Below are 14,757 nucleotides of genomic sequence, written 5' to 3'. Positions count from 1 at the left end.
CATATTAGTCGTCTCATTGGTTCTTCATATATTCGTTTTGGATTAAATCGTTTTGGATTAAAGTTAGCTATTCAGAAATACTAGAAGCCGATACGAATTAAAGCCAAATAGTGGTGTTGCTCCCATGCTACGCTGCAGTCTACAGATAAGGATGAAATTGTTTTGTGCCTGCCGGCCGCCCGGCCGGTTCACGTGTCACTAGTCCATAAATCAGTCCGCCGTACACGTACATGTGGACAAGATGCGTTAGCTACCAAAATGGACCAGAATATATACCTTACGATTGATAATAATATAGTCATTGGGCATCGTACCCTGCGCGTATCTCATTTATAAACTTTATTTATTTATGTATTGTAAACAAAATGTCTATCTGTGTGTATATATAAATACGATATACCAAGCCTGTCGCAGCACAAGCCGGTCCCGCTCTTTTGACTGAGGCGGAGCCCAGCCCAGAGCCCACCGTGAGCTCAACGACGCCCACGCCCGGTGCCGGTGCAAACCAAACGCCAACTCCAATCTCCAACTCCAAGAGCGAAGAAACCAATACCCAAACCCAAAGGTTCGTCCGCATTGTCGGCCAGCCAGCTCCCACTCCACTGCCCGTTCCGTTCTGCGCTCGTCATCGTCGGGGCCGGCCGGGCAAGCCATCAGCGGCCGTGATGGTGATGGCGCCGGCGATTCTGCTGGCAGTGCTAGTGCTCGCGGCGGTGGCAGCGGCGACGGCGTCGGCGTTCGCCGTGGCGTCCAACAACGCGACGGTGGTGGCCGGGAAGCTGAACGTGCACCTGGTGCCTCACTCCCACGACGACGTCGGGTGGCTCAAGACCGTCGACCAGTACTATGTCGGCTCCAACAACAGCATCCAGGTATATGCATATCCTGCTTCCTGCGCCGCCATGCTCCGGCCTCAACGGCTTTCTTCTCGGTTCTCACCTGATCCTGGGGGATGCAGGGCGCGTGCGTGATGAACACCCTCGACTCCGTGGTGGACGCGCTCGCCAGGGATCCCGCCCGCAAGTTCGTCGTCGTCGAGCAGGTCAGTGGTGCCTTGACTTGCCGTCTACAAGTCACAGCGCTTGTGTTGCATCGCCCTCCGCTCCTCTGTTTTGTCGCCTCGGCAGTTACAATGCTCGCGTGCTTTCTTTGCAGTCAAAGTTTGGTTCGATACTTGTGCTAGAAAAGATAGTCAGATTCAAGCCAAAACGTGCTTGTACTTGTACGCCATTAATTAATCGATTAGAGTTTCAAGTTTTCGCCGTCCGTGTGCACATTGTTGGACCACAGTATTTTGATGTGATGACAAGTACAAGAGGACACGGAGGGTGCACGTCATTTGGATTCAACCCGTGGTCTGCTTTCTCTGCTGACTGCTTCTGCTTCTGTTTTGTTCTATGACCTAGTCTATATCGACATCGATCAAATATAGATAGCTTCAACTCATCTTTTTTTTTTACCTCCGGTCCAGACCATTCATTGTGGTCCTAGAAGCTTTCAGCCTTTGACCCACACACGCACCAAAACAAAGGGAAGAAGAAGATGCAACCTTCTCGTGTGTGACTGATCCATATTCCATACCATACTTCTGCACCGTTGTACTTTCCACATTTTCCACCATGAGACGATATGATTCGCTCCACATCGATTTGAGGTTGACAACGATCGTTTGATTGCTCCACTGCAGACCAATCGAATTTTTTTTTGAAACGAACCAGTAGGAGATCTGCCCGTTATATTAAAAAGAGGGGAGCCCAAGGACGAGGTTTAAAATACAAGGACACCCCACAAAACTATGACTAAGCCAAAAACACAAACTCAAAATGCGTAGAAACTTCCTGTGGAAAGGGGGCAATCCAGAAGCCTGCAGCGGGGGGCACTGCCTCATCAACTGGCCCCTAACTTGCCTCCCAAAGGACAAGGGAGGACTTGGTGTGCTGGACCTTGATCGTTTTGCGAGGGGGCTAAGATTAAGATGGTCGTGGCTACGTTGGAAGAGCAAAGATAGGGCGTGGGCTGCCTTGAAGCTTCCTTGTGACAAAACTGATGAAGATCTCTTCAACGCTTCCACAACTGTCACGGTAGGCAATGGAAAGGTGGCTGAATTCTGGAAGTCTAGTTGGATTCAAGGCCAGGCCCCTAAGAACATTGCGCCTTCATTGTTCAAGAAGACCAAAAGGAAGAACATCACAGTGGCCAAAGCGCTCAATAACAACAACTGGATTCGTCTTTGCTCACCGTATACGGGGGAGGGGGAGTTTGGAGAGTTGATCTCTCTTTGGCGGGCCATAGGTAATATGCATGAGCTTAACGGGCTAGAAGACACCATCTCTTGGAGATGGACGGCAGATGGGCAGTACAGTGCTTGTAGTGCTTATAAAATCCAGTTCGCATCCAATTTCAGTAGTATGAATCTAGGCCCCATTTGGAAGGCTAAAGTGGAACCGAAGTGCAGATTTTTTGCTTGGACTCTTCTCCATAAGAGAATTCTGACGGCCGACAACCTTCAAAAAAGAGGCTGGCCATGTAATCCAGTTTGCTGTCTCTGCAACTCAGCCCCAGAAACAATCCTCCACTTGTGCAAGGATTGCCCCTTTAGTAGAGAGGTGTGGAACAAAGTTTGGATTGGGGCCAACGTCCCTTTGCTGACAGGGTCTTCCAATGACATTTCTTTATATGATTGGTGGATGGAATTGCGCAACCTCTACACCAGACAGACCAGAAGAGGATTCGACGGTCTCCTAATTCATTTTTGGTGGAACCTTTGGCTGGAAAGAAATAACAGAATTTTTCAAAGGCAGCTTCGAAGCGCGGATCAAGTTGCTCTAGCGGTCAAGGATTATGGTAGTATCTGAGGGCTAGTGGGCTTTTTTGGCCCAGTGGTTCTTTTTCTTTTGGTTCGGCTGTTTTTGTTCTTTTCTGTTCTTTTTTGTGGTTTTTCGCCTCCTTTCCCTTAGTTTCCTTGGAGTCTGTATTTATCTTTCCCTTCTAATATAGATCGGAGCGGCAATCCTTTTGCCCCTCCCTTTCAAAAAAAAACAAGACTAAACTAAAAGGAGACTAGGAGAAAAGCAAATCTCAAACACACAAAACTAAAGAGAGGCTAGGAGATTAGCCAGCTGGTTGGCTCCTGCACGTATCCAGGTCGATGCCTCAAATACAATAGATGTGAGAATCTGAGCACATGTGGAGGACTTGTGGTCGAAAATCCTAACATTTCTCTCACGCCAGACGGTCTAATTCACTAAAATTAAGAGGCTTCTCAAGCCTTTCCTGTTGCAATCTTGAGTTGTAGGTAGGGACATCCACCATTGTAGGAAAGACTCACTGCGGTCCCAGTTACTTGGACTAAGACCCTCCATCGCTACCCATATAGCCACCTCTCCCCAAATCCGCTTGGTACTCAACTAAGAGATGCAATCCTGACTCCAAAGTTTGCCCACACAATGCACAGGCAGCGTTGTGGGGCCAATCCCTCTTCGCAAGACGATCCGCTATCCAAATTCTATTTTGGATGGCTAAGCAACTGAAGAATTTGCATTTCGGTAGCGCCCATACCTTCCAAATGACCCAGTTCATATTTGTAAGCTCATAGCCGATCCAGACCAATCGATTTGATGTGAAGCACCATCCACTTTTTTCTCCCTCAACCAGCCTGTTCACTTGACTTTAATCCGTACCGACTTCTGTTGCTTCTACAGTGTTTTATCTCTATAGACTGCAGCTGCAGCAGTCCGAACAGCTGACTTTAATCCGAAGCGGACTTGTTAAGCCTATCATGTCTAGAATAACGCGGAGCACTGAACTTGTTAGGGCGGCTTTCCTCTGTTCCTCTTAGTGAATGCTACAAATATTTGAATACTACAAATATTTTCGTCAAATTTTTTAGTAATATAAACATCGGGTCACATAAAAAATAAATGGATTTTATGCACAAAGTATTCCTACGCCATTTTACCATTGAAGCTAGTACTGAACAAAATATAACTTTCAATGCAAGGTGTGTGGATTATTGCGTACCGATCGGATGATGTTCAAACTGACAAGTTGAAATAGAGGGCCCACGCCCATATCTACCTAAGTCATGGGTTGCTATCATGTACAAGCGATACAACATGTTGCATGTGGACTCTGCTCCTATATATGGATGCCCATACCTGTTTCATGTTCTCCTTGTGTCAAATTCCGCGTAAAAGCAGCAGTTTTTTTTTTACCGAACCAAAGTTTCTGCAAAAATGGGGAGCGAACCAGATGGTTCTTTTCAAAATCAGAAAAATAACCTTTTTCTGTATGTGTTGTTTCCCAGGTAATTACCTAGTCCTTTTTTTGCTTTCAGGCTTTCTTCCAAAGGTGGTGGGCCGAGAAAAGCCCCACAATCCAGGACATAGTCCACAAACTGGTTGATTCCGGACAGCTAGAGTTCATGTATGGAACGTGATTGTCCCTATCCGCTTTGATCTTGGCATCATACTTTTTTTAAAAAAAATCTTGTTGATGATCTTTTTCCCAGAAATGGTGGGTGGTGTATGCACGATGAAGCTGCCGTGCATTACATTGACATGATTGATCAGACCACGCTTGGTCACCGGATGATCAAGAAACAGTTCAATAAGACTCCAAGAGCTGGCTGGCAAATTGATCCTTTTGGTCACTCTGCAGTGCAAGCTTATTTGCTTGGAGCAGAGGTACTGTGGTCATCACATTTGCAATGATGTTAAAGTTCCTCAAGAAACTACTATAGTAGTATAAATTCCTGTTTCCTAGGCTCACTGAATAGAGACATAAATCTCTGAAAACACTGCATGTAACGTTTGTTTACTGCACTTGTAGCTTGGTTTTGATTCTGTACATTTCGCAAGAATTGATTACCAAGATAGGGCAACACGGAAAGCAGACAAAGGCCTAGAGGTTATATGGCGTGGCTCAAGAACTTTCGGCTCATCTTCACAGGTTTCTTTTGTCCTTTCCTTACAAATATTTTTGTATACCATCATATACTATTCATTATTAACTCTCACATTTTTTTCGACTCATGTAATTAATTGTATAATTAAACTGCAGATCTTCACGAATGCCTTTCCTGTCCATTATAGCCCACCAGATGGCTTTGGCTTCGAAGTTTTGGATGAAAATATCATACCTGTTCAGGTAATTAAATCCATACATAACCAATTTCATCCTACCGAACCACAGTGATTTTTTTTTCACCCAACCTTACATTCATTTAAATCATGCACAACTATTTCTAGGATGACCTGTCACTTTTTGACTACAATGTCCAAGAACGTGTAGATGATTTTGTTGCTGCAGCCTTAGCACAGGTAAATCTCCAGCTGTTTACGATACCAGCGGTTCCAAGTAGTTGTGTTTCTAACTGAAACACGTAACCCACTTCTGAAATGTTTTGGGGATCAGGCAAATGTTACACGTACAGACCACATAATGTGGACCATGGGGGATGATTTTAACTACCAGTACGCTGAATCCTGGTTCCGGAATATGGACAAACTTATCCAACATGTGAACAAGGTATTGCAAATTTTATCCTTCCGTGTCAAGTTTCGACAGAGTTTTCATGTTTAGCACTAGTTTTTTTTTGGAATCTCTACTAAATTATGTTTGAAAAGCAAGATAATAATAACTTCCTGAACCCTGCAGGACGGCAGAGTGCATGCGTTGTATTCTACTCCGTCTATCTACACAGATGCTAAGCATGCATCGAATGAATCTTGGCCAGTAAAATATGACGACTATTTCCCGTGAGTTCTCGAACTACAGGTACAACATGGAATGTTCATGCTAAAGAAAATATCCATGATGCATCGAATGAATTAATCGCAGCTACGCTGATTCAACGAATGCATACTGGACTGGGTACTTTACGAGCCGTCCAACTTTCAAGCGATATGTTCGAGTACACAGCGGATACTACTTGGTAAAACATTCACATGCTGCACTGCATGAATCATGCTTCCATCTAAATTCTAAACCATGTATTGAGTTCTCTAATAACCTTGGAGAAAGTTGTGTCTCCTGACAGGCTGCACGTCAGATAGAGTTTTTGGTGGGCGGTAGGAGCTCCTTGGGATTGTTCACTTCCAGCTTGGAAGATGCGATGGGGATTGCCCAGCATCACGATGCAGTCTCAGGTACTGCGAAACAGCACACGACTGATGACTACGCGAAACGGCTTGCGCTGGGAGCAGCAAAGGTTCCGCAATTTCTTCCCTTGCTCAAAAGGTTTTTTCAGTTACAATGCCCCTGTGTTTGCTGAAGAAGTGTTGTCGTTCGTTCAGGTTGAAAAAGGTGTAAACACCGCTCTGGCTTGTCTGACCAGCTCCAACGGGACATGTGGATCCTCTGTTGTAAAATTTAGTCAGGTTAGAAAATGTGTCCTCTTTATTTCTGGTGTGTTCTTTCAGATATCATGCGTCTTCCATATTTTTCCCTATGGACATTATATTTTCTTGTCAAAATGACAAAAACTGTCTCTCTTAATGATTGATTTTTATGTTGATTTTTTTGTCATATAACACCTACTATTTTCGTTTTGTGCAATATTAACACCTACTGTTCTGTGCTATATTAACTCCGTATAAATTTTCTAAGTTTCTCATGTGTTATCCTTCAAGAGACTAACCTAAGCAAACTGTCTGTCTTGTTGACTGAATTTTTAGTGTTCACTTCTCAATATAAGCTACTGCCCTTCGACCGAGGAAGCAATTTCATCAACAAAGCGTTTAGTGAGTACTATCTATTATGTCATTTTGTATACCAATTAATATGTGATATTGACATGATTTGTTGTAGGTTGTAGTTGTTTACAATCCTCTTGGATGGGAACGTAGTGACTTCATAAGAGTTCCTGTAAGTGACTGAAAACTTCACTCAACATTTCTTCAGAAATTTCGAATATCCATTAAGCGCTTGTTCGATTAAGAGTGGATTGAGGGAGATTGATTGAATAGAAATGGATTTAATCCCTCTCAATCCCCTCTGGTCCCCATGCAACCAAACAAGGCCTAAGAGAATATTACATCCAGGTTCATGGAAGGACCTACATTTGTAAAAATACTAGGATAGTTTTTTTCATTGAAGCATGCACCTTGTTTCAGCGCATAGCCTATTGACCATCTCTACTTTTATCGTTACATATTCTTTTAACATTTTCAGGTCAATGATCAAAACCTAGTTGTAAAAGGCTCTGATGGAAATATTGTTGAGTCACAGCTAGTTGAGGTTGATAATGTGACGAGAAATTTAAGAAAGTTTTATGTGAAGGCTTATCTTGGAATCACAACACACAAGGCCCCTAAGTATTGGCTACTATTTCAAGCTTCTGTACCACCAATGGGCTGGAATTCCTACTTCATTTCAAAATCAACTGGAGCAGGTGAATGGCATAATTTTAATATTTATTTAGAATAAACTGCAACATTGATAGCCCATTAGCAAATACAATTTCGTTTTTTTACACTCTCAAACCATATCATTCTTGTTGAAGCTTGAAACTGATTTGTCGATAGCAGAGTTACGATATAACAGAGTAAGACAATTTGATCATTTCTATGTTAACTATCATTTGTCTAGGATACAACAGTACTGAGCATGTCTCGGACGTGGTTTCCCCAAGTAACAGCACGATTGAAGTTGGACCAGGACATCTAAAGATGTCCTTCTCAAAAGCATCTGGACAACTCAATAGGATATTCAATTCCATCTCAGGAGTGAGTCTCAGAATTAATCTATCCATTTTAAATGATTTGATAATATTTCACGGTAGATCTGTCGACATAAATAAATCAAAAAAGAGTCATTTCTCATCGGTGTTTGTTAGCCAGTTTCCCATTTAAGAAGGTTCATAAATTATCCATTATTTTATGACTTGCAATGGATTTAACTTCGACTTTGTTATGCATTTGTACTAGTTCGCATAAGATCCTGCTGTAACAATAGCTCTAGTGCATTCAAACATCGCCTTAATTCTAAATTTTAAGTTTTTTTGCCTTTACTATGTACATATTTTTTGTTGTGCACATAGATATATAATACATGTCTACATAAATAATAAACTATAGATCTAGAAAAGCTAAAATGACTTACACTCCTTTTTATGGTTTATCTACCTATATCATCCAAGGATGATAAACATGCACTCAAGTTTATTTCATGATATTTATTCACAATATTAGGTACGAATCATAGGAAGTTGCACAATATTAGTCATATATGCTATTTGTTATATTCATATATCTTTCTATTGAAGGGTGCAAATACAATAGGGTTCTCCTAAATATTACTCAAAATCTGTGGTTTTGCTATTTGTGCCAGATTAGTATTTTCAAACATAAGGACTAGTATTGAGTTTTTTAATTACCTAAACAATGCTTCAAATTTTCCAAAAAGGAACATTAATACATTTATTCTTTGATTATATGTTTCAGGTGGATTTACCAGTTCAACAAAGCTTTCTTTGGTACAGATCAAGTGAGGGTGATGCCTCAGACTCACAGGTTTTACTAAGGGACTGGCTTTTCTCGGTTAAAAGAAAAAATGAGCACATGTTTGATAGTTTTAATGTTTGTGTTTCATGCTAGGCATCTGGAGCATATATATTTCGACCAGATGGTAATACACCGACTACGGTTTCATCCTCGGTAATACCATACAACCTATCAGAGTGTCTTTATAATTCACTCAATTGATCTATTTCCCTATGGCACATTTTTTTTTAAATTGTATAAGACTGAAATTTTCTGTTAATGGTAACATAATTTGTTGGTTCTTTTTGTATTTTGCTATAGTGGTTTCATAATAATTGTATTGAAAAAAACAATGCTGAAGCAAGAGTTTTAAAAGTTGTAATATATATTTTTTGTTCCAGTTTACCGCCAACAAAATAAGAGATGTAGTATATTGGAACAGTACAGTGTAATTCTCAAACAACCTTTTGATCTGTTTCATGAACAGAATAGTAGATGACAGGGCGGCTATTTTTGTTTGGTACTTTTATGTTTTAATGTCTGGCGGATGTAGTTTTATTTTCTACCTCATATCTTTACAATACTAGAAGTCAATTGGAAATAACTAGTAACTTCAATGAAAACTCTGGTGATTACGTTTTATTACTCAAATTTTGAATGTTTTATTTGATACCCTAGTATTTATAGGTGTCTTTTTTTGAAACAACAGAGGATACAAGTAATCTAAGCACATATATTAACCAGAGTGAACAATTTTCTCTTTGCCGGCCTCGGATATCTCTTGTTAATCAAGAGAGAATAAAGTTTCGATATCCTCCTTTTAATTACAAAATAAATTGTAGAGGTCGTAATGTGAACTAGATCCAATGGTGGAGAAATAGGAAGTGCTAAAAGAAAAATGTTCATGAAGTATTGGATAGTAGGGACAGTACCAAAATACGTATAGGACTAATATCGATATTTTTTATTTTTAAAATGAAAACAAAGGATAAATTGGTAATTCCGGTTATGAAATCTGCTGGGTCCCACTTCGCTGCCGTCACGCGCTCACTACACTGGTTGCCTGAAGTTGCGCTTGCTGCTGCGCGGAGGTAGGTGATGCGATCGTAGGGGAATCAAGAACGAGAGGATGAAATAAGGGCCGGGCCAATTACTTCAAAGCCCTTATTTACAAAAAAATAGAGTTTACTAAAACTTTTTTTAGATCAGTGGTTACAATTTTTTTTTTGAAACACAAATAGTAGAAGTTGCCTTTCTTTAAAGAAAGAAAGGAGTTATAGAACAAGAATCACAGATCATAGATCACACAAGCACATATCCTGCTTGAAAAGACTCACCAGAAAACTAATAGCATGTTTGGTTAGAGAAATGAGATAGTTCATCATTCTCTCATTTCTCACTTTCTTATTTGGTTTTGTGGATTATAATGATATGACGAATAATAATATGATGAATGAGTTCATTCCACTAAATTTATGAAATTAACTCATGATGCATTATCTCATGTTATCTAGAATGGATTGATTATTGAAACCAAACACCCCATAAAAGAACATGAGTGGCTACAATATAAATCATATACAGAGCTACCGGGCTTCCCTTGGCCGTCTTTGGTAAAAAGACCTAAATTATAAATTATCGTGGGCTAGTCAGATTACAACTTCAAAATTCACGTTTCCATGTCGTGGACTGATTCGTTTTAATTCCTCTTAGGTGCCACTGAAAGTTATCCGTGGACCACTGGTTGACGAAGTGCATCAGCAATTCAGCTCATGGATTTATCAGGTCAGATGCAATGTTAGAGCGAAATTGTAATTTAATGTATACCAACATTTATTTGAGAAGCGCGCGAGCATGTAATTAGTGTTTCTTTGTATAGATAACACGACTCTACAAAAACAAGGAGCATGCTGAAGTTGAATACACGGTTAGTACCTACTTTCAGTGGAAATAAAGAAATGGGGTTAATTTTCGCTATTTTGGGACAGTATAATATCCCAGGTGATGGACGCATATTCTATTCAAAATCAACTAACTCTCATTTGTCACAAAGATTGGGCCGATCCCTGTCGATGATGATGTAGGGAAGGAGGTCATCACACGGCTGACAGCAAATATGGTCACAAACAGTACGTTTTATACAGACTCCAATGGAAGGGATTTCCTCAAAAGGGTAATAATCTTTATAATTAATTTATACTTTTGGATATTTGCTGCTCTTACTTGTTTATAAAACACACACCATTGTACAGTTCGTTTCGTTCCAAATTATAAGTTATTTTAACCTTTTTAGAGTCATAGATTTTGTTATGTAATTTGGAACGGAGGGCATCTTTGTCGTCTGTATTTGGACATGTTTTTTAGATTCATAGATTCACACACACTTCCATTTGCAGGTGAGAAACTACAGGGAGGACTGGAATCTTCAAGTAACTCAACCAGTTGCAGGAAATTACTATCCGGTAAGGAAAGCAGCCTCATAAGCAGGAAATTACTATCCTTGTTAAATATTTTCTGCCATGAGCAGAACTATTGGCGAACAGTGCACTGCTTAAGCCTTGTTCGGTTATTTCCAATATATATGAATTGGATGAGATTGAAAAAAATGAAGAAGAAGTTTAACTTGTTTGGGATTCAAACCCATCCAATCTCACTCAATCCACATGTATTGAGAGCTAACCGAACAAACCCTTATATGGGTGTCTGGTGCTGTATAGTTGATAATAACTGAGCCACGCATAAATAAGGAAAGGACGATTTACGTTGGGCCTATAATGACTTTTTAAGCCCAGTCCAGTAATCCCACCAGGCAGTAGATTTGGACCACCTTAGGCTAGGCTTGGGCTTTGGACGGCCCACTCGTGACTTTAACATTGACAAATAATTCAAATTTATGTTTAGGACTGCGCCAAAAATTTTGGGGCTTATGATCATTCCTGTACAAAAAAAAGTTTTAGAGGCGAGCAGACCAAATTTTCTCAAGTAGACATAGAATTCGGTTTCTACTATCTTTTTGCGCAGTTAAATATGTCCTTTTTTGTGTAAAGAAAGACAGTAGTTCGAAAATCTAGGAGTGTTCTGACAGGTTGACTCTCCAGGTGAACCTAGGAGTGTATGTAGCAGATGAAAAATATGAGCTATCTGTGCTTGTGGACCGTGCTGTCGGAGCATCAAGCATTCAGGATGGTCAGCTAGAGATTATGCTACACAGGTATCAGCTAAAGTGGCGTGTGCTCAGTATTACTAATCCCCTTCCAGACTGAAACTCTCTCTAGTCTAACCACAGATGTTGTCAACTAATTTCAGGCGTTTACTTAAGGATGATGGCAGGGGTGTCGGAGAGCCACTTGACGAGGTGGTTTGCGTGGATCAAGATTGCCAAGGGCTTACGGTACACACATTCAGTTCTGTCTCTATTATATCCTGCTATCCAGTCACTGATAGCTACCGTAATCCTTCCAAAAACACCACAGGCCAGGGGCAATTACTACGTCAATGTCGAGAAGCTAGGGCATGGAGCTCACTGGCGACGTACATATGGCCAGCAAGTCTACTCACCCTTTCTCCTTGCTTTCACTCATGAGGTACATCCGCTTGCCCTCTGAACCTTTCTGCTCTGTGTTTTCATGCCGTCCAAGTTAACAATTTGTTCTTGTTAATTACAGGATGAGACCAGCTCGAAATCCTACAGCGTGGCCAAAGCTGGTATGATGAATGCCAACTACAGCCTTCCTGATAATGTCGCCATTGTTACTTTGCAGGTATCACTGTACCTGTTCTCCTCCTTCCCATTACTTTGCATCCGATTACTTGTATATTTTCCGTTACAAATTTACCTGTTCGTCTCAACATTTCAGAATCTAGATGATGGTACCACACTACTCCGCTTGGCCCATCTCTTTCAAGTATGTTTGTAGTTTATTTAAAATTTTGTTATTTTTCCTCTCCTTGATAATGAATCATCGATACTAGTCAATATTTGCCGGGTCTGTAGGCTGCTGAGGACCCGAGATATTCCAAGGTGGCAAAGGTTGATCTGAAAAAGGTGTTCGGAAAGAGAACTGTAAGTAGAGAACTTGCTGCAGCTCATATATTTGAAAGAAAACAAAAAATGAAGGTGTCCCCAAATAACTCTGAGGTCCTATTTGTTTTCTTTTATTTTGAGGAATTGAAATTTTATTAATAGAATATGCTATTCTTTTAGAATATAACATTTCACCACTTTTAAAAGTTATCATATAAGCCTATCTCAAATTCCTGTGATAAGAGATGAAAATTAATTTTATAGATTTACATGTTATTTTTCCGATGTACAACTTATAGCATAATCGTCTACTTGATTCGCTATAACATAAATGTATTATATAACTATCTCTTTCATATGATTTACGATAATATACAAATATATTACGTATATAAATATATGAACTTAATTAGTTTTGTCTAAATTATAATTATCAAAATGGAATTGAATTCCAACCAAACAAACGGGGCTGATAGATTTTTATAACTTGGACGTTCTATTCCAATTAAATGTTAGTGACGTTCAAATCAAATGTATGTGCAGATCAAGGAATTGACGGAGACTAGCCTCTCCGCGAACCAAAAGAAGTCAGACATGAAGAAGCTCAGCTGGAGGGTCATTGGGAACACTGAAACTGGTCCTGCCGCAGTAAAAGGTGGCCCAGTTGACAGTAGGGCTCTAGTCGTTGAACTAGGACCCATGGAGATACGCACCTTCTTGCTGAAATTTTAGTGGCAGTTGTTCTTTTGTTTGTAAACAAACAATAGTCCATAGAGTAATTTCTACCTTTTCATTAACGTGCCCAAATCTTAGTTCAAATAGGATCAAATACTTGGGCAATGGAGGTGCACACCCACACCAAGTTTGTTCATGTAATAATAGCTACATGTCGGGAAAAAAAAAAGGAACGGTTGTGGTGCTTTTCATTGTGTAAAGCGGGTATTTCTTCCTAGCGGATACCGTTATCTGTTGGGCTGATTGGGCTGATCTCGGGTCTGGTTTGAGCCCATTAGCACGCGTCCTGATCCATCTATCAATGGTTTGTTTGGTTTTTTTTAGTTATAATGTTTAGATATTATTTAAAAATACTAAATATAGTTTAATTATAAAATCAACTACATATATAAGGACTAAATAATAAGATAAATCTATTAAACCTAATTAATCAATATTCGACCATGTAATGCTATAATAAACATTTACTAATCATAAATGAAATAGGCTTAAAAAATTTTCTTTTATCATTTAGTCTTTAGTTTTGTAATTAGATTATATTTAGTAATTGTAATTGGCACTTGAATATTCGATGTGCACTTTAGAACAAATCCCTAAAGCGTGAAGGTGAGGGAATATCGATACCATCATCCCTCGTACTACTCAGACCAAAAGTATAAAATGTTGTGTTTTAAATCTAGTGGATAGGGCTCTCGTGGAGATCAATTTGGATCTAACAATAGCATCAAGAGTCATGTTCCCTACAACTTTAAAGGTGAAAGGAAAATGTGCCTAACAGTCCATTGGGCACCAAAACAGGCAGCGGACGGTCCGACCCCCAGGCCGGATGGTTCGTGCGCGCGCAGAATCAGTTAGGGTTCCGAGTTTTTTGTGAGTTTTGCTAGCTAAAACCGCAGAATTAGCTTGGGATATATATAATGTTGTGTTTTAAATCGATACCATCATCCCTCGTACTACTCAGACCAAAAGTATAAAATGTTGTGTTTTAAATCTAGTGGATAGGGCTCTCGTGGAGATCAATTTGGATCTAACAATAGCATCAAGAGTCATGTTCCCTACAACTTTAAAGGTGAAAGGAAAATGTGCCTAACAGTCCATTGGGCACCAAAACAGGCAGCGGACGGTCCGACCCCCAGGCCGGATGGTTCGTGCGCGCGCAGAATCAGTTAGGGTTTCGAGTTTTTTGTGAGTTTTGCTAGCTAAAACCGCAGAATTAGCTTGGGATATATATATATATATATATATATATATATATATATATATATATATATATATATATATATATATATATATATATATATATATATATATATATATATATATATATATATATATATATATATATGGAGGACTACGACAATTGGAGGGAAACAATCGAATCAATAATCAACAATATATATTTCGTTTTTATCTTATGCATTAGGAGTAGTTTTGGTTTAGCCTTTCTCTACCTCAAATCTTCACATCTCTTCGGCTCTACGTCGACTAGAGGCGTATTGGGTGGCCTGCCGATCC

The 14,757-nt window shown here is 39.9% G+C and overlaps 1 protein-coding gene across 1 annotated transcript; it reads left to right on the top strand.

Moving 5' to 3' along the window:
• The first annotated feature begins 294 nt into the window (after positions 1 to 294).
• On the top strand, positions 295 to 13,459 carry LOC103638195 (alpha-mannosidase). Its single transcript, XM_008661190.4, has 29 exons — positions 295 to 872; positions 959 to 1,042; positions 4,337 to 4,425; positions 4,511 to 4,685; positions 4,831 to 4,950; positions 5,062 to 5,148; positions 5,250 to 5,321; positions 5,416 to 5,529; positions 5,659 to 5,759; positions 5,842 to 5,935; positions 6,041 to 6,211; positions 6,297 to 6,380; positions 6,678 to 6,743; positions 6,811 to 6,867; positions 7,174 to 7,393; positions 7,591 to 7,727; positions 8,445 to 8,513; positions 8,598 to 8,657; positions 10,197 to 10,268; positions 10,363 to 10,410; positions 10,537 to 10,656; positions 10,880 to 10,945; positions 11,582 to 11,694; positions 11,790 to 11,874; positions 11,957 to 12,067; positions 12,149 to 12,244; positions 12,341 to 12,388; positions 12,478 to 12,546; positions 13,051 to 13,459. Exons 1-29 carry the CDS (start codon positions 666 to 668, stop codon positions 13,237 to 13,239), a joined length of 3,024 nt encoding a protein of 1,007 aa, XP_008659412.1. The 5' UTR covers positions 295 to 665; the 3' UTR covers positions 13,240 to 13,459.
• The last annotated feature ends 1,298 nt before the right edge of the window (positions 13,460 to 14,757 follow it).

This window comes from Zea mays, chromosome 1, assembly GCF_902167145.1.
Source record: "Zea mays cultivar B73 chromosome 1, Zm-B73-REFERENCE-NAM-5.0, whole genome shotgun sequence".
Lineage (NCBI taxonomy): Eukaryota > Viridiplantae > Streptophyta > Magnoliopsida > Poales > Poaceae > Zea > Zea mays.
This window is presented reverse-complemented; position numbering and strand designations above follow the sequence as displayed.

Bases quoted from the DNA above. Each gene is read 5' to 3' on its own strand.
- LOC103638195 (XM_008661190.4), top strand. From the start codon at position 666: ATGGTGATGGCGCCGGCGATTCTGCTGGCAGTGCTAGTGCTCGCGGCG. The intron at 6,744-6,810 runs GTGAGTACTATC...GATTTGTTGTAG, and splicing joins TTTCATCAACAAAGCGTTTA to GTTGTAGTTGTTTACAATCC. The intron at 10,657-10,879 runs GTAATAATCTTT...TTCCATTTGCAG, and splicing joins GAAGGGATTTCCTCAAAAGG to GTGAGAAACTACAGGGAGGA.